At 32.9% G+C, this 19104-nt stretch overlaps 1 protein-coding gene across 8 annotated transcripts in view; it reads right to left on the bottom strand.

Annotated features, from left to right (window-relative positions):
* Nucleotides 1-19104, bottom strand: part of LOC145249656 (E3 ubiquitin-protein ligase rfwd3.S-like) — a 159857-nt gene that overhangs the window by 122838 nt on the left and 17915 nt on the right. For 3 of the 8 annotated variants that reach the window (XM_080111432.1, XM_080111430.1, XM_080111433.1), the window contains exons 2-3: nucleotides 14638-14691; nucleotides 1575-1688 (exon numbers count right to left, since the gene is read on the bottom strand). The exons of 2 other annotated variants lie outside the window; for them this stretch is intronic. In XM_080111432.1, coding sequence (XP_079967558.1) covers nucleotides 1575-1688 — 114 coding nt within the window. In that variant the 5' untranslated portion in view covers nucleotides 14638-14691. The remainder of the gene's footprint in view (nucleotides 1-1574; nucleotides 1689-14637; nucleotides 14692-19104) is intronic. 3 more of the 8 variants (XM_080111431.1, XM_080111428.1, XM_080111434.1) reach the window with 1 other exon arrangement.

Genomic DNA, 19104 nt, shown 5'->3' with positions numbered 1-19104 from the left:
GTTTGCTTATATACTATACTTTGCCATGATAAACAGTGAATTATTGCGATTTTTAAGTTTATTATTTTAGAACTACAAGATGTACAGAGCTGAAATTTGACATTCTACAATATGTATTTGTTATGCATACAAAATTTCACATCTGTATCTTTAATAGTTTTTGTGATTTTGAAATTTGTATACGTTTATAACATTCGGTACTTTATTTCCGCCATTGAAATTGAACATATCAGTATTTTTATCGACTTATAATGAAACAACTTGCAGCTGGAATTGTTTGAAAAAAAATAGGCATAATAACCACTATGCATAGAATTATATTGCATGTTCATATTTAATTTTCTTTAATTCAGTTTTATTTGCTGATACTTCAAAAAGTGCCCACTAGTGCGATTTTGCGATCATAAATATTGCAATGTTCACTTTTCACATCTCAAAAATGAAGGCTGAAATAGATATGATTATACTTTTATTTCCTATTGTCATCTAATACTAAGAGTGAGGAAAGCATCTTTTGTGACGTTTTTACCGGTTACTTTTTTTGTCAGTTGCTTCCAAAGTTGCCATGTCATAATGTAAACATGTTCATGCTACATTTGCAAATATGAAAATGATCATAACTTGAAGACAAAACAAGATATCTTTATGATTTTTGTTTTCTTGTATTTGTGTGTATTTTTATGAGAGAATCAAATTTAGCCATAGGCGATTTTAAAATTTTGGCTGCCGGTACCTAATGACAAACAGGTGGCTCTTTTGAGACTTTCTTGACACAGCTGGATGCAGATTTAATGTCTTACTGAAGACAATTTTCATTTAATGCATAGATGGGGGCCCTAACAGATACTACCACTGAGCCTAAGTGAACCTGGGAGCAATAGTAATTATAGGGAAATCCCCCCTCCCCCAGCACCCAAATGAAACCAGGAATTTTCAACTTCTAAATTTATGAATTTTTTTTTTAAACTTTCACTTGGCAGTCTTTTGAATCTCTAGATTTGTTGTAGAAGAGATAGAATTCTCCTTGGAATTCACGTTGGAAAGACAAATAAGGAAATTCCAGACTTCTTTGTCATCAGCAGGGGGATAGTAGAAAATGTCAGAAAGGAATCTAAACATTCAGGATTTGACATTATTATAAAGAATAGATAAACCATAAAACTGCAATAAAACTATTCAAATGAATAATACTTATTGTTTTAAAACTATTTGCAATGAATATTGAGCCCTCATATGTACAAAATCAACTGTTCTAGAATCCTACCTGGTTGACCCTTTTGTCAGGGGGATCATTTTTACAATCAATGACTGCATTTGTTCACAATGTTAAGTTTTTGCAATTTTTTTAATCTTGAAAAGAAAAATATTCCATTACTGAAGTATGTTAGCAAAAATAAATATTTCCTTATAAGAAATTAAAAGATATTTTTCAATTGGAGGTTGGGTGTGAGGCAATACATGAAAATAATATTAAAATAAAAAGGCAGGTAAATACGGCTAGTTATAATGAACATGAGAATAAAAGTGTAATATTGTTTTAGAATTGAAACAGATGAAATGTAAAGGCAACTAACCAATTCTGAGGAGACATCACTGTCATCAACATTGCTACTGGGTTGATATGCACTGGTTGAGTCGGATGATGAAGTTGAATCAGAAATCTCAGTTGATTGAGAATTTTCACTCATCTGTGCGTATATATAATAAAACAATAAAAATGTATATATATATAAAACAATAAAAATGCATATATATATATATATATATATATATATATATATATATAATTTAAAGGAGATTAGAACAATAGTCTAAAGAGCTGAGTGTATTTTAATGTAACAGTGAAATTACTAGTTTAATTAAAATACAGGAAAGAGAAGGTGCTCGTTGTAATTTAGATATATAATAAGCTCGATAGTTAAATGTCCTAGAGCTAATTCAATATCAAGTAATGTGATTGATAATTTAAAATTTAAAAATCAAATTATAATCAAATTAAAAATCCGCTTCATAAGAAGTGTTACGGGTGCGGTGGCTAATCACAACGCCGTAACACAGTATTTGCTATCGTAAGCAAGAGTAGGGAAAAAGGTTTTGAGGGAGAGTTATAAAAATACAAGAAGCAGATATTTTATATAAAAATAGGGAATTTATTAAAGACACAAAACATACCAAAACAAGATAGGCTGACAGAAATATTTATGCAAGTAGTATTTAAACAGGACAAAAGGGGATGAACACAATATTAAAATATGAGGGAAAAAGGGTAACAAGAGGAAGGTAATTATAGTGGGGAAAACTAGGCACAGCAATAATCTATTCTCGGAACTTAATACATAATATGATATTCAATACGTTTGGTCAAATGATAAACAAAAATACTTTACCCTCCGTCGTATTAATAGGGATGACCAAGTTGGGTAGAAGGTGGATTCTGGTGATAGTGGGTTGAGGTTAAAGTTCTTACGACGCCTTTGAACAAATCCGCCGGGGAGAAAGGCTGCCTGTGGAAGCTACTAGCTCACTCTTTCTCACTCCCGTTAAGCTGTTACTCCCAGCCTTTTATATTCATAAGGGAGTGTATATCTCTTAGACCTCTTTTTCTTTCCTTTCTTTTCTTCTTCTTCCTAACCTTTCCTAATTCTATTTTTAGGGATGGGGACAACCTGAATGACCCTAGGTTCTGTACCCAGTCCATTCAAGGTCAAAATTAATACTACGTCTCTTGTTACACTTCCCCCCCTCAGAGTAAAAGTTTTGAGTTACAAATGAAAAACTTTTACAACAACAATAAAAGCACAAATATATCAGTAGTTACAATGTTTTGAGTTACAAATGAAAAACTTTTACAACAACAACAAAAGCAAAAAATATATTAGTAGTTACGTGCACATGATTTTAAGGCAATCAGTTCCAACAATATTCTGTAAAATAATAAGTCGGCAAAGGAGAACGTATTTGTAATATTATACTCTAGATAATGCGTCTGCAATAATATTGTTTTTTCCTTTAATGTGTTTGATGGTAATGTTGTATTCTTGTAGGAGAAGGCTCCATCTTGTCAGTCTCTGATTTTTGTTTTGCATCTTTGCAAGGAAAGTTAATGGATTATGGTCGGTAAAGACCAGAACAGGGTACATGGTGACGCTGAGATAGAAGTCGAAGTGTTGTAGTGTCGTCAATAATGATAAACATTCCTTTTCAATGGTTGAATAGTTCTTTTGGTGAGTGTTCAACTTTTTGGAGAAGTACCCAATTGCTCGGTCGATACCTTCATCATCCTCTTGGGTTAAGATACCACCCATTCCGACATCACTGGCATCAATTTCTAGTTTGAATTGTTTTGTAAAAACTGGTGTTGCGAGAGCTGGGCCCTCCATGAGTGTCGATTTTATTTTGTTGAAAGCCGCATCACAGGTCTCACTCCATTTGTATTTTACATCCTTTTTAAGGAGGTCCGTGAGAGGACCTGCTATAGATGAGAAATTTTTACAAAATTTCCGGTAGAATCCTGCCATACCGAGAAATCTCATTAATTGTTTCTTGTTGGTTGGAATAGGATACTCGAGAATGGCATCCACACTTGCGGTGATGGGTTTAACTTGTCCTTGGCCCACAGTATGGCCTAAATAATTTAATTTTGCATGACAAAATTCACTTTTGTTTAAGTTCACAGACAGGTTTGCCTCTTCTAGCTTACGGAAGAGTTGCCTTATGATGTGTAAATGTTCGTTCCAAGTCATACTGTACACGATTACATCATCAATGTATACATCACATCCTTGAATATCTTGTAGGAGGGAATGCATCATCCTTTGAAATGTTGCTGGTGCGTTTTTCATTCCGAATGCCATAACCTTGTATTGGTATAGTCCATCGGGAGTCATGAATGCTGAAATTTCCTTAGCGTTATCGGTTAAAGGTACTTGCCAATAACCTTTCATCAAGTCGAATTTACTGACATATTTTGATTTGCCAACTTTGTCGATAAAATCATCAATTCTGGGAATCGGGTATGAATCACTTTTGGTTACTGCATTCACTTTCCGAAAGTCGGTAACAAATCTGTAGGTGCCATCGCCTTTTGGTACAAGTATACAGGGAGAACTCCACTGACTGTTGCTTGGTTCAATAATATCATTTTCCAGCATATACTTGATCTCTACCCTCAACTGTTGAAGCTTGATGGGGTTGACTCTGTAAAAGTGTTGTTTGATGGGTTTTTCGTCTCCCACTATGACGTTGTGTACTGCAAAGGTAGTTTTACTAGGGACATCAGGAAAAAGATCTTTGAAAACACTGACCAAACCACACATTTCCTTTTTATTCTCATTTGGCAAATGTTCAAATTTTTTATTTAAATTAGCTAGTATTTCCGAGTTTTTTAGATGACTACTCTGTCCCATTTCCTCCTCTCTGACAATTGTATTTTCATCGTTATTTAAAACATTTTCAGATGAGGTTATTTTTGTAATATTAGTTACTGTTGTAACTGGTTTACCCATATCTAACACATTTCTGTCAACGTATCCTTTTAGCATATTAATGTGACAAACTCTTCTCTTTTTTCTTCGATCTGGGGTGTGGATGATATAATTTACATCATTTATTTTTTTCTCTATTTCATATGGGCCAAAATATCTTGCTTGTAGGGGATTATGTGGGATGGGTAAAAATATTAAAACTTTGTCCCCACTTTCGAAGGTACGATTTTTACTATTTTTATCAAATATAGCCTTCATTCGTTTTTGGGAGTTTTTCAAATTTTCTTGCGCTATTTTCACGGCCCCGTGTAATTTCTCTTTAAAATTTGATACATAATCTAAGAGATGTAATTCATTTTTCTCCGTTAGCCATTTCTCTTTTAATAGCTTTAAAGGTCCCCTCACAGTATGTCCGAACACAAATTCGAAGGGGCTAAATCCTAAAGAGTCTTGTACAGCTTCTCTAGCAGCAAATAAAACAAAATGGACGCTTTCGTCCCAATCTCTATTATATTGATAACAAAATTTTTTCATCATGGACTTCAGGGTTTGATGAAAACGTTCGAGAGCTCCCTGTGATTCGGGGTGATAAACACTGGATTTGTGTTGTTTAATATCCATCTCATTCATTATTTGTTGAAATAGACCAGACATAAAGTTTGTGCCTTGGTCTGATTGAATGGCTGAAGGAATTCCAACTAAACAGAAAAATTTAGTTTAAGCCTTTACTATAGTCTTAGCTTTAATATTTCTTAACGGAACAGCTTCTGGGAAACGAGTCGACGTACACATAATCGTCAGTAAATATTGGTTTCCCATTTTTGTTTTAGGGAGTGGCCCAACACAATCCACTAGTACTCTACTAAAGGGTTCTTCGAATGCTGGTATAGGTCTGAGTGGTGCGGGCGGAATCTTTTGATTAGGTTTTCCGACCATCTGGCATGTGTGACACGAGTTACAAAAATTTACCACATCACGCTTAAGTTTTGGCCAGTAAAAATGGTTTAGAATTTTTTCATAGGTTTTATTTATTCCTAAATGACCTTACATGGCGGTATCATGAGCTATTTTTAGTATTTCTTGTCTATAAACCTTTGGAACTACTATTTGACTTATTACCTTCCACTCCTCATCCACATTAGCATCTAGTGGGCGCCATTTTCTCATTAAAATTCCATCGTTCATAAAAAAACACTCCCTAACTTCTTTTGTTTCCGTTTTTGGTAAGGCGTTATTTTTGAGGAGGCAAATTTCTGGGTCGTTCCCTTGTTCACTTATAAATTGGTCCCTAGTTAATTCGTCCGTTTTATTTTCTTCTGGGAGATTTAATTTTATTTTTTTACTCGTATTATTCTGTTGTTCTAACAGGTGGGATATGAAAGTTTCGTCAAGTCGTAATTCATCGTTTGGTATCTCTAGGTGTTCCTTTTCTAGTCGTTGTTTTCTTGTGGTCGCTCTGGTAATAGCGCATTCCGGGTAAATGTCGATGCGTTCCTCCCCCACTGTTTTATGGTTTACTACTATCTGGTCACTGACAATGGGATCAGCTATTACTCTCCCTCCAGCTAAATCATTTCCTAGCAGCAGCGACACTCCCTGAATCGGTAATTTGGGTCTTACGCCCACGATAACTGGGCCAGTTAATAATTCCGATTTTAGGTTAATTTTGTGTAGGGGCGCTTTATTTATAGTCATTCCTACCCCTTGTAATAATACAATATCTCCGGTGAAGGTAGATTTCGATAATGGAAGCACGCCTTCTAATATTAAAGTTTGCAACGCGCCAGTATCCCCGCAATATTTTAATCGGCTTGGCTTCTTCAGGGTCGTTAATGTACACATAACCCTGGGATAAAAATGGCTCATATCTTTTCATGTATGAGTTTTTTTCTTTCTCATTTCTCGCTAGCTTTGGGGAAGAAGACTGGTAAATACTATCGTTTCTCGTTTTGTGTGTAATAAAGGCATGCGGTTGAAACTTATTGTTTTCTTCCCTTTTCCTTTTTAAGATCCGACACTCGGATATAAAGTGGTTATCTTTCTTGCAATAAGAGCAGAATATTTTATTTTCTCTCGGAACGGGTGCGGGCGGAACCCTTTGATTATAATTTTTATTAAATACGTTAGGAACACGCGGCTCGGTTAACATTTTCTCTTCTGTACGAAGGTTTGACTGGTTTTTTGATATTTTATTTCTTTCCCAACACCTGTGGGTTAAATTATATGTATCCGCCATTATAGCTGCCTCCTTAACGGTTTTAATTTCTCTTTCGTCAACTCGCATTTGAATTTCTTGTGGGGCGCATTGTTTAAATTCTTCGATGAGAATAAGTTGGCGTAAGCTATCATAGTCATTATTTACGTTTTTCGCTCTAACCCATCTATCGAAGAGGTCTTCTTTTTCTCTGGCAAATTCTACATAAGTCTGCCGCTCAAATTTCCTATACTTCCGGAATTTCTGCCTATATGTTTCGGGTACTAACTCGTAAGCATTTAATATGGCGTTTTTTATTGTTTTATAATCCGCGGCATCTTCTAGACTAAGCGCAGAGTAAACCTCGGCGGCTCTTCCCACTAGCACGGTTTGTAATAAGGTTGGCCAGTACGCATACGGCCAATTTAAGTTTGCTGCGATTTTTTCGAAATGAGGGAAATATTTGTCTACTGTTTTTTCACAAAACCTAGGCACTAGTCTAACATTTTGTGCTGCGTGAAACGATGAAGCATTAGACTGTTGACTTCCATTTCCCTGTAATTTAAGTCTTTCCAGCTCTATTCTCTCTTGCATTTTTAGTTTTTCCTTCTCTAGTTCTAACTGTAGTTGTCTCTCCTGCTGTCTCTCCTGTATTTCTAATTTCTTTAGTTCCAAGGTGAGTTGCGTATTATTTTGTCCGTCTCCCTCGCTTACGGTAGCGGTTTCTAGAAGGTTCTTTTCTATTAATATTTTTTCTACGATACTTTTTATTTCGACCTTTTTCATATTCGGGTCTGTATCTATTTCGAAGAAATTCGCAATTTCTACTAATTCTGCTTTTCGTAGTTTCCTGACTTTTTCGCCCAGGTCGGCTAAACTTAAAAAATTCTCTACAGAAAAAGACATGATAATAGAAGAGCCCACTTAGTACGTCAAATGGTTATTATAATTTAATTTCTCTTTTTTCTAGTACTTTTGCGAGCGAGAGCCCTCCCAAATTATCTGCACAAATCCCGGACACGAGCCCCCAACTGTTACGGGTGCGGTGGCTAATCACAACGCCGTAACACAGTATTAGCTATCGTAAGCAAGAGTAGGGAAAAAGGTTTTGAGGGAGAGTTATAAAAATACAAGAAGCAGATATTTTATATAAAAATAGGGAATTTATTAAAGACACAAAACATACCAAAACAAGATAGGCTGACAGAAATATTTATGCAAGTAGTATTTAAACAGGACAAAAGGGGATGAACACAATATTAAAATATGAGGGAAAAAGGGTAACAAGAGGAAGGTAATTATAGTGGGGAAAACTAGGCACAGCAATAATCTATTCTCGGAACTTAATGCATAATATGATATTCAATACGTTTGGTCAAATGATAAACAAAAATACTTTACCCTCCGTCGTATTAATAGGGATGACCAAGTTGGGTAGAAGGTGGATTCTGGTGATAGTGGGTTGAGGTTAAAGTTCTTACGACGCCTTTGAACAAATCCGCCGGGGAGAAAGGCTGCCTGTGGAAGCTACTAGCTCACTCTTTCTCACTCCCGTTAAGCTGTTACTCCAAGCCTTTTATATTCATAAGGGAGTGTATATCTCTTAGACCTCTTTTTCTTTCCTTTCTTTTCTTCTTCTTCCTAACCTTTCCTAATTCTATTTTTAGGGATGGGGACAACCTGAATGACCCTAGGTTCTGTACCCAGTCCATTCAAGGTCAAAATTAATACTACGTCTCTTGTTACAGAAGGAACAACAACAAAATCAATTATCTGTACGATCGTTTCGGAAAACAATGCTTTTTATTGTGGTATACATCAAGTTACGTACAATAATTACATATAGTTTTTTAATAAGCAAGGTCTCCTCATCAGCAAATTTTGAAGGGTTTTTATTGAATTTAAAAGACACCATAAATAAACCTAGCATTAAAAGTAAGGCAGATGAATCTGAAAAAATTGAAATAAAAGGTCTGGATTTAAAATTTATAAGAAAATTAATATGGGTTAGAGATATAAAATAAATAGAGTAAAATATATATTTTTGAATTTACATTATAAGTTTGCTTTAAAAATATATAGAAATATTTACCTTTTAATTTTTTGCTTTTTGAAATCAGGAACTATGGTTAAAATACTCATTTAGATGTTTGCTATAGCTTTTTATCTTATTGAATGATGAATTTTAAAAGGGGGGGGGGACGCCCGTGCAATAAAATATTTCCGTTAGCGTATTTTTGATTTAAAGACGCTACGGTTTATATTTCAATTGTAAGGGGAGATAATTGTCATGTTTTCTTTACTTTATTTATTTGAAGGGTGTAAGGGAGATAATTAGTCTAACTTAATTTAAAAAAAAAAAAATTTTTAATCTATTTTTACTAATAAGTAATTTTTAATGATTTAAGGTGGTTTATATTTATTAAATTTAAACCAACGTTTATGACTACATGTAAATATAAGCTCCTGTCTTGAATTTAATAGTGTGGTTATATTTTTTATATCTTCATATTTTAAAATTTTTTAGGGTCTCTTTTGTATATAGTGCACAGAATTTATCTCCTGGTTTATATGATTTGCAAGTCTCAATTATTCGCCATTTTAAGTTGAAAGAAATATTGCTATTTTTTAGTTGCCAAATATAGTTGGATAGAGTAGTTTGGTTTGACAGAGTTATTTTTAAAAGAATGTTTGTGCGTTGAAATTCTATGTTTTATTAGACCAGATGTGGAACCAAAATATATTACCTCTTGCTTATTGTGATTATTTTCCGTTAGGTCTGTTGTTGGATTATTATATGGTGGGTTGATTTGTAATTGATCGGTAGGTTGGTTTAAGTTGGTGTTATTATTTAATCTGGTAGTTGAGTTATGGCTGTTAATAGGTTTATGTAGATTTGGAGTTTTTGATACTGTGCAGCTCTCGATAACATTTTTAATTTTACATGAGCCTTGTAGGGGACATTTATTTTTTCTTCTACAGTTACAGTCCGATGTATTTTGTATAGTTGTATTTTGTAGCTTATTAATTTTCTTGTTATTAGAGCTAATTATTTTCTGATTAAGGTTAGGCATATTAGAGTAAGAGACTTTAATTGTGTTCTTATTGAAAATTTTATTATATCTATGGGGGGCTTTGAAGTTTTTATCTAATATTTTAAAAAATTCTCTGGCTATGTTTGTCTCTAGGTTTTTGGAATATGGGGGGTTGAACCATAGGATCTCCTTATGTCTATTCTTACGTTTACAGGCTTTGGTTTGCTGTTTATTTGTATTATTATCTAATATTTGTGGTTTGGTTTTATCTTTTTTTGTCTCTTGGTTATTTTTCTTAACTCGTATACGGGAAGACATTGCCATATTATATGTTATTACGCTCTTAATAGGTTTATTTTCAATACAGTTTATGTTTCTATCATTTTTATTTATGAATTTAAAATTTTAAAATTCATCATTCAATAAGATAAAAAGCTATAGCAAACATCTAAATGAGTATTTTAACCATAGTTCCTGATTTCAAAAAGCAAAAAATTAAAAGGTAAATATCTCTATATATTTTTAAAGCAAACTTATAATGTAAATTCAAAAATATATATTTTACTCTATTTATTTTATATCTCTAACCCATATTAATTTTCTTATAAATTTTAAATCCAGACCTTTTATTTCAATTTTTTCAGATTCATCTGCCTTACTTTTAATGCTAGGTTTATTTATGGTGTCTTTTAAATTCAATAAAAACCCTTCAAAATTTGCTGATGAGGAGACCTTGCTTATTAAAAACTATATGTAATTATTGTACGTAACTTGATATATACCACAATAAAAAGCATTGTTTTCCGAAACGATCGTACAGATAATTGATTTTGTTGTTGTTCCTTCTTATGAAGCGGATTTTTAATTTGATTATAATTTGATTTTTAAATTTTAAATTATCAATCACATTACTTAATATACATATATATCTCTATATAAATAAAATGAACTCATTTTTTCCCGTCTGATTTTGACATTAATAGGATTAAAAATCAAGATATTTCATGCAAATATAATATGCACAAACGGCAGAACAATATCTGAGGTGTGTTATAGGCTTATTATTTCTCAAATTCCTTGATAATCTTAGATTTCTATACTTTTTCTGCTGAGAAGTCACGGCCAAAATCGGTTAAGATCAATGGAAGTGGTAAAATATTTTCTCTCTAATAAATTCCTCCTCCCCCTGCCACCACTTAACACCATTTGGGGATCGTTCACAAGGAACAGTTGAGAAGAGAACACCGGTTTGGCTTCGTAGTTCTTTCATGTGAAGTTATTTATATCACTGAACTAAGCTGCAGTGCTCTGTGGCGTAGTGGTTAGTGTGCTGGACAATTCACATTATATTTTCACGTTCGCGCCGACCTACCGTAGTTGTTTTTTTTTTTTGTTTTTTTTCCTAAACAACTGGAATGGACTTTTCTTGGTGGCCGAACTGTTAACGTTGCAGATGTTTTTTTTTTTTGTTTTTTTTTCACACTTTATTTTCCTACTTTTACTCATGACTCCGGGTTTGATCCTTCCTACTTACCTACCATAACATTTTTTAAAACTCCCCCCCCCCCCGTCCCGGAAACAAACACTCGGGCAACGCCGGGTACCCCCGCTAGTAAATATATAAAGCAATAAAAATATATATATATATATATAAAGCAATAAAAATGTATATATATATATAAAGCAATAAAAATGTATATATATAAAGCAATAAAAATGTATTCATAATTTATATTTATATATATAATTATTATATATTTTTAATTTAAATATTTATAACGTATTTATAAATGTATTTACATATATAAAACAATAAAAATGTGTATATATATAAAATAATACATAAATAAAAACCCAACTGATCAATTCAAACTCGTATCATTCTTGATATTAAAACATTTTGGTGGTTGTATTACGCAATTTTCTGAAAGGAGTGGTGGTGTTTAAATTAGTCAAAGTTTGATGAAGGAAGAAAAGATTTAAAACTCTAAATTATGGACAATTTCAGTCATACAACATTTGGAAAATAAGTCAAAATAAGTCTAAAAAAATAAAAAAAATAAATGTTGTTGGGAATGTTGATGACAAATTAATGAATGGCAGGAAGGATAATTTATTAGAATTTGTAAGTAAAAAAGTTCAAAGTTGTATTGGATGCAAAATGTTGGAAAAATCTTTTATTGCAAAGTGGAAAAAATATGATGGAGGAATGTTTATGATGCAACTTATTAGGCAGAGAAATAAATGAATATAATCAAATATAATGTGTTTATAAAAATTTATAAAACAAAAAATACTATTAAAACTAAGGACAACAAATTCTTTGTGTTTAACTAAACCAGGGAGAAACAAGAAAAAAATTTGACAATATGTTAGACGTAATCGACCACAACAATAACACTGTCAGATCTAAAAACTAATAACAATGTATTTTGGGTGCGAGTGATTAGAAAAAAACCCCCAAAAAACATGTTAACACTACAGGTGTCAACCTTTCAGAAATTTTGAACCAAAATTGTTATCTTAAATTATCAGATTAAGTTTAACATCTATGTGTTGGACGGCTTTAGGAAATTGATTTTTTTATCTCAAGTCTAATTTTATCAACCCCTCCCCCCCATCAAAAGCTGTAAATTTCTTCTCTTCTTGTATTGGCATTTGATGATATTGACTCTGCAAGTCCAGAGTAGTAAAAACAGAATAGCAAGCAATTTTTTGGACTAGTTCAAGGTACGTGAACCAATTGATGATCTGATTATAGTCAATGAAAAGACGCTTCTTGTGTTGTTAGTGCTTACTAGAACTTGTGCTCTCTAGGGAGAGTGAGAGGGTTCAATAACACCGTCTTTTAGAAGGTCATGAATTTCGGAGTATATAAACTGCTGATGGATCAGAGATTGTCTTCTGAATTTTGTAGCAATAGGCTTGCAACCAAGCAATAAATGTTTGAATAGTAGTTGAGAAACAAGATGGAACGCCATTATGACACATATTTGTGACCCCCAAAGAATATTTCTACCTTTGAGTGTAGTTTGAGAAAGTCGTGGCCAAGTAAGACATCTGAGCAAAGAGAAGAAAGACTGAAAGTTTGAAATACGGGTAGGTAAACCCTTTATATGCTAATGTTGCATAACAGTGACCTAATGTACTGCTTGTTGCTGTGGATGCCATTGATATCTTTCCGCAAGAAGTTTATGTCAGCCACTTGTACTTATGGGTGATGTTTGATGATATATAGCTTTCTAAGATACCAGTATCCACCAGGGCCTCCAGGAATATTCCATTCACTGAAAGTTTATGGCTTTCGACAAGCAATCAAGTGATGCAGCAGTTATAATGAATGCAATTGATGATTCACAAGCAGAAGTCACCTTCTTAGGGGAGCAACAATCAGCAGACTAGTTTGAAATTTCCTTTCTTGCTGCAGCTTCTACAGACTGCATCATGGGCGGGGTATTTAATTCATGGATGTTGTCGATTACTACAGAAGAAACATTTTTCCCCCCCACTACAGCCGGAACATTTTTGGAAGTACGAAAAACCTCACAAGTCACTGATGGTTGAGCGGTGGTGCCACATGGTGTAAGGTTCATATAAGATTCTAGAGAGAGCTAAGTCAGAAGTGTCTTTCAAATTGAGCGTCCTTTCTAAAAGTTGTCGAATTGTATGAGAGCGAATGCTTGTTAGGAGGGCTTGGTCACAATGTTCTACGGCCATTACTGCCTCAAAGCGACAATCCACAGTAAGCAAATCTAGCGTCTGAAAAAATCATCAATCATTTCACATGGACCCTGCTTAGAGGTTGCTAAAAGATGTCTGAATGAACAATGTTAAAGGGCTTTACGAAAAGAGACTTGAGTTTAGCAATGGCTGATTCATATGAGTCACAATTTGTTATTAATTTGTGCACTGGATGGGAGATAATGGGTAAGAAAGTCTAGTTTACTAGTTGGTGGACAGTTGATTGACCTCAGGAAGTTGTTGAATGTATACAGCCAATGTGTCCAATGGTCTGCGGAACTAGGTGCTAAAAGGTTACCATGGAAATGCTGTGACTTCAGAAATTAGTCCATTTTGGATTAGATTATAAATTGCTAAGGTTTTACACAAAGTAACAATGTTAGTATGACATTATTAGTGATGAGGCGATTCCAAAATTTTCCCCAATTCCAATACAATTACCGATTCTGTTCTAAATTCCTGATTTTGGTACAAGTACCAATTCTGATTCTTTTAAAAATTTCTTAACATTAAATCAAAGATTCAATACTTTTTTAAAATGTTCAAATGACTGTACCTCCTCCGCCACTCGCATATATTTTGCAAAATGTAAAAATACACTTGAGAGAGGGGGAGGAACTACAAGAATAGATCTTTCTAAATATTTTTTTCTAATGCTTTCCTTGTAATTAATTAAAAATTGTGAGACAAGATTTGTTTTCCTTTTGAAACAAATCTCATTTGCCGTTAATGCCATTTGAAATGTTCATAAATGATGAAAAAGAATCAATGATTGATATGCAAAATAAGAAAACAGTTTAGGAACAGAATAGTTAACAAAGCCAATACCATGTCAAAAATGAGTATCTAGATAAAGTTACTGTTTAGAAAACCATTATTAACATTGTAATAGGTATTTGTTAACTATTCTCTACCTTTCCTCTATGAAGAAATGTTAATGTTTTTTTTTTTGTATTTATAAAGATTTGGTCGCTTGTTAAATTGATTTGCATTAGTGTAAAGAAAAAAATAAATAGATGATGTTGTTGGTGATGATAATAATAACAAATGGATTAACACCTTTAGTTAAATCACTCCCCCAAAATAATAAAAATTTGGTCAGTTAGATTGATTTGCATTAGTGTAAAAAAAAAAAAAATGATGATGATAATGATAGTAAAAAATAGTAATAACAGCTAAACACCTTTAATTAAATCATTCCTCCAAAATAAGATTCTACTTTTTTCAGATGATTACACTGCAAAGAAAAAAAAACATTTCATGTAGGAAAACAGTTTTGTACATAAATTTAACGTAAAATGATTATTATTTCTGGCCCATTCTAAACTTTTCATCTTGTCTAATCACTCAAAAATAAAGAATAAAACTTGTCAAAAATCAAAACAAAATGGTAGAACATAACATTTTCGCTCGATTGTTAACATTTATTACATGTGTTTCTCGATTGTTAACATTTATTACATGTGTTTCTCGATTGTTAACATTTATTACGTGTTTCTCGATTGTTAACATTTATTACATGTGTTTCTCGATTGTTAACATTTATTACGTGTTTCTCGATTGTTAACATTTATTACGTGTTTCTCGATTGTTAACATTTATTACGTGTTTCTCGATTGTTAACATTTATTACGTGTTTCTCGATTGTTAACATTTATTACGTGTTTCTCGATTGTTAACATTTATTACATGTGTTTCTCGATTGTTAACATTTATTACATGTGTTTCTCGATGGTTAACATTTATTACATGTGTTTCTCGATTGTTAACATTTATTACGTGTTTCTCGATTGTTAACATTTATTACATGTGTTTCTCGATTGTTAACATTTATTACATGTGTTTCTCGATTGTTAACATTTATTACATGTGTTTCTCGATTGTTAACATTTATTACATGTGTTTCTCGATTGTTAACATTTATTACGTGTTTCTCGATTGTTAACATTTATTACATGTGTTTCTCGATTGTTAACATTTATTACATGTGTTTCTCGATTGTTAACATTTATTATGTGTTTCTCGATTGTTAACATTTATTACGTGTTTCTCGATTGTTAACATTTATTACATGTGTTTCTCGATTGTTAACATTTATTACATGTGTTTCTCGATGGTTAACATTTATTACATGTGTTTCTCGATTGTTAACATTTATTACGTGTTTCTCGATTGTTAACATTTATTACGTGTTTCTCGATTGTTAACATTTATTACGTGTTTCTCGATTGTTAACATTTATTACATGTGTTTCTCGATTGTTAACATTTATTACATGTGTTTCTCGATGGTTAACATTTATTACATGTGTTTCTCGATTGTTAACATTTATTACATGTGTTTCTCGATGGTTAACATTTATTACGTGTTTCTCGATGGTTAACATTTATTACATGTGTTTCTCGATGGTTAACATTTATTACATGTGTTTCTCGATGGTTAACATTTATTACATGTGTTTCTCGATGGTTAACATTTATTACATGTGTTTCTCGATGGTTAAAATTTATTACATGTGTTTCTCAATTGTTAACATTTATTACATGTGTTTCTCGATGGTTAACATTTATTACATGTGTTTCTCGATGGTTAACATTTATTACATGTGTTTCTCGATGGTTAACATTTATTACATGTGTTTCTCGATGGTTAACATTTATTACATGTGTTTCTCGATGGTTAACATTTATTACATGTGTTTCTCGATGGTTAACATTTATTACATGTGTTTCTCGATGGTTAACATTTATTACATGTGTTTCTCGATTGTTAACATTTATTATGTGTTTCTCGATTGTTAACATTTATTACATGTGTTTCTCGATTGTTAACATTTATTACATGTGTTTCTCGATTGTTAACATTTATTACATGTGTTTCTCGATTGTTAACATTTATTACATGTGTTTCTCGATTGTTAACATTTATTACATGTGTTTCTCGATTGTTAACATTTATTACATGTTTCTCGATTGTTAACATTTATTACGTGTTTCTCGATTGTTAACATTTATTACATGTGTTTCTCGATTGTTAACATTTATTACACGTGTTTCTCGATTGTTAACATTTATTACGTGTTTCTCGATTGTTAACATTTATTACATGTGTTTCTCGATTGTTAACATTTATTACATGTGTTTCTCGATTGTTAACATTTATTACATGTGTTTCTCGATTGTTAACATTTATTACATGTGTTTCTCGATGGTTAACATTTATTACATGTGTTTCTCGATGGTTAACATTTATTACATGTGTTTCTCGATTGTTAACATTTATTACATGTGTTTCTCGATTGTTAACATTTATTACATGTGTTTCTCGATTGTTAACATTTATTACATGTGTTTCTCGATTGTTAACATTTATTACATGTGTTTCTCGATTGTTAACATTTATTACATGTGTTTCTCGATTGTTAACATTACATGTGTTTCTCGATTGTTAACATTTATTACATGTGTTTCTCGATGGTTAACATTTATTACATGTGTTTCTCGATGGTTAACATTTATTACATGTGTTTCTCGATTGTTAACATTTATTACATGTGTTTCTCGATTGTTAACATTTATTACATGTGTTTCTCGATTGTTAACATTTATTACATGTGTTTCTCGATTGTTAACATTTATTACATGTGTTTCTCGATTGTTAACATTTATTACATGTGTTTCTCGATTGTTAACATTTATTACATGTGTTTCTCGATTGTTAACATTTATTACATGTGTTTCTCGATTGTTAACATTTATTACATGTGTTTCTCGATGGTTAACATTTATTACATGTGTTTCTCGATGGTTAACATTTATTACATGTGTTTCTCGATTGTTAACATTTATTACATGTGTTTCTCGATTGTTAACATTTATTACATGTGTTTCTCGATTGTTAACATTTATTACATGTGTTTCTCGATTGTTAACATTTATTACATGTGTTTCTCGATTGTTAACATTTATTACATGTGTTTCTCGATTGTTAACATTTATTACATGTGTTTCTCGATTGTTAACATTTATTACATGTGTTTCTCGATTGTTAACATTTATTACATGTGTTTCTCGATTGTTAACATTTATTACATGTGTTTCTCGATTGTTAACATTTATTACGTGTTTCTCGATTGTTAACATTTATTACATGTGTTTCTCGATTGTTAACATTTATTACGTGTTTCTCGATTGTTAACATTTATTACATGTGTTTCTACCAGCATTTGTTTAATTTACTGATTTCAAGCAGTTTTCAAGTCTCTTTATGAAAATTTTTTGGACAGCCATTTATTTTTATTCTAACTCAGCAGAGTGAACACTAAATTTGTTTTGAACTAAAAACATGCTTTAAAATTAAGCTAAGAGAGAATTTACTGAAGCCACTAAAAACGCATTGAAGCACAAAAATTAGGAATGCGTGACTTCTGGAAAATCTACAACAGTGTAATAAATAATGGGCAATCAACAATTCCCGCACTAACCAACAATCACAAGGTTGTTTGCTCAGCAACCGACAAGGCTAATATGCTTGCCAGTCGGTTTGCCTCAAACTCCACACTGAACCCTTCCAACCACCCCCTGCCTGACTTTCCTTTGCAAACAGACGCCACGCTAGACGATCTAAAAATCACCCCTGCTCAGGTGTATGCTATCATAAAAAACCTTGACACTTCAAAAGCATGTGGACCCGATCTCATCCCAGCTGTGCTATTAAAGTGCTCAGCCGAAGTAGCTCCAGTTCTCTCCAAACTCTACAACAAATGCTTAATGAATCTTGCTTTCCGGCCTGTTGGAAAACTGCTTTTGTGGTATCAGTATTCAAGAATTCTGGCGAAACAACTGACCCATCAAATTATTGCCCCATTAGCCTCCTCCCACTTTCCGCCAAAATATTTGAGACCATAATTAACCATGCTCTAGTCCATCATCTTACAGATGCTAAACTTCTGATTGACAAACAATATGGATTTAGACAAGCCCGTTCCACAGCAGACATCCTAACTGTAATCTCTGAACGTATATACCATTCACTGGATAAAGCGAGGGAGGGTAGAGTGGTAGCTCTAGATATATCTAAGGCTTTTGACAGGGTATGGCATGAGGGTCTCCTCAGGAAAATTAGATCATACGGTATCACTGGTAGAATACTTAACATAATTAAATCCTTCTCAGATAAGAGAAAAATCCAGGTTGTCCTCGACGGTCATACATCTAAACAATATGATATAAATGTGGGAGTGCCTCAGGGGTCTATCCTTGAACCTCTATTGTTTCTAATATTCATTAATGACCTCCCCGACAAAATTGCCTCTGAGATGGGTATATATGCTGATGACACCACACTCTGTAACAGGCATGACAGGAAAACAAATGAACACATATCTAACGAAATGGCAAAAACACTAGAGGATGATCTCCGATCTGTAGTGGAATAGGGACAAAAATGGATGGTCACATTCAATGCTGCCAAGTCTAAACTGGTTTCCTTCAATAATTACAAGAAACCTTCTCTGCCACCAATAGCAATGGCCAGTGACTCTTTATCTGAAAGTACATCTTTCAAACTGCTTGGCCTAACATTCATAGGAAACATGAGTTGGAACAATTACATTGAAAGCATTGCCAGGGCCGCTGCGAAGAAGGTAGGC

The sequence above is a fragment of the Euprymna scolopes genome, chromosome 28, assembly GCF_053919585.1.
Source record: "Euprymna scolopes isolate OS-2025 chromosome 28, ASM5391958v1, whole genome shotgun sequence".
Classification (NCBI taxonomy): Eukaryota; Metazoa; Mollusca; class Cephalopoda; order Sepiida; family Sepiolidae; genus Euprymna; species Euprymna scolopes.
This window is presented reverse-complemented; position numbering and strand designations above follow the sequence as displayed.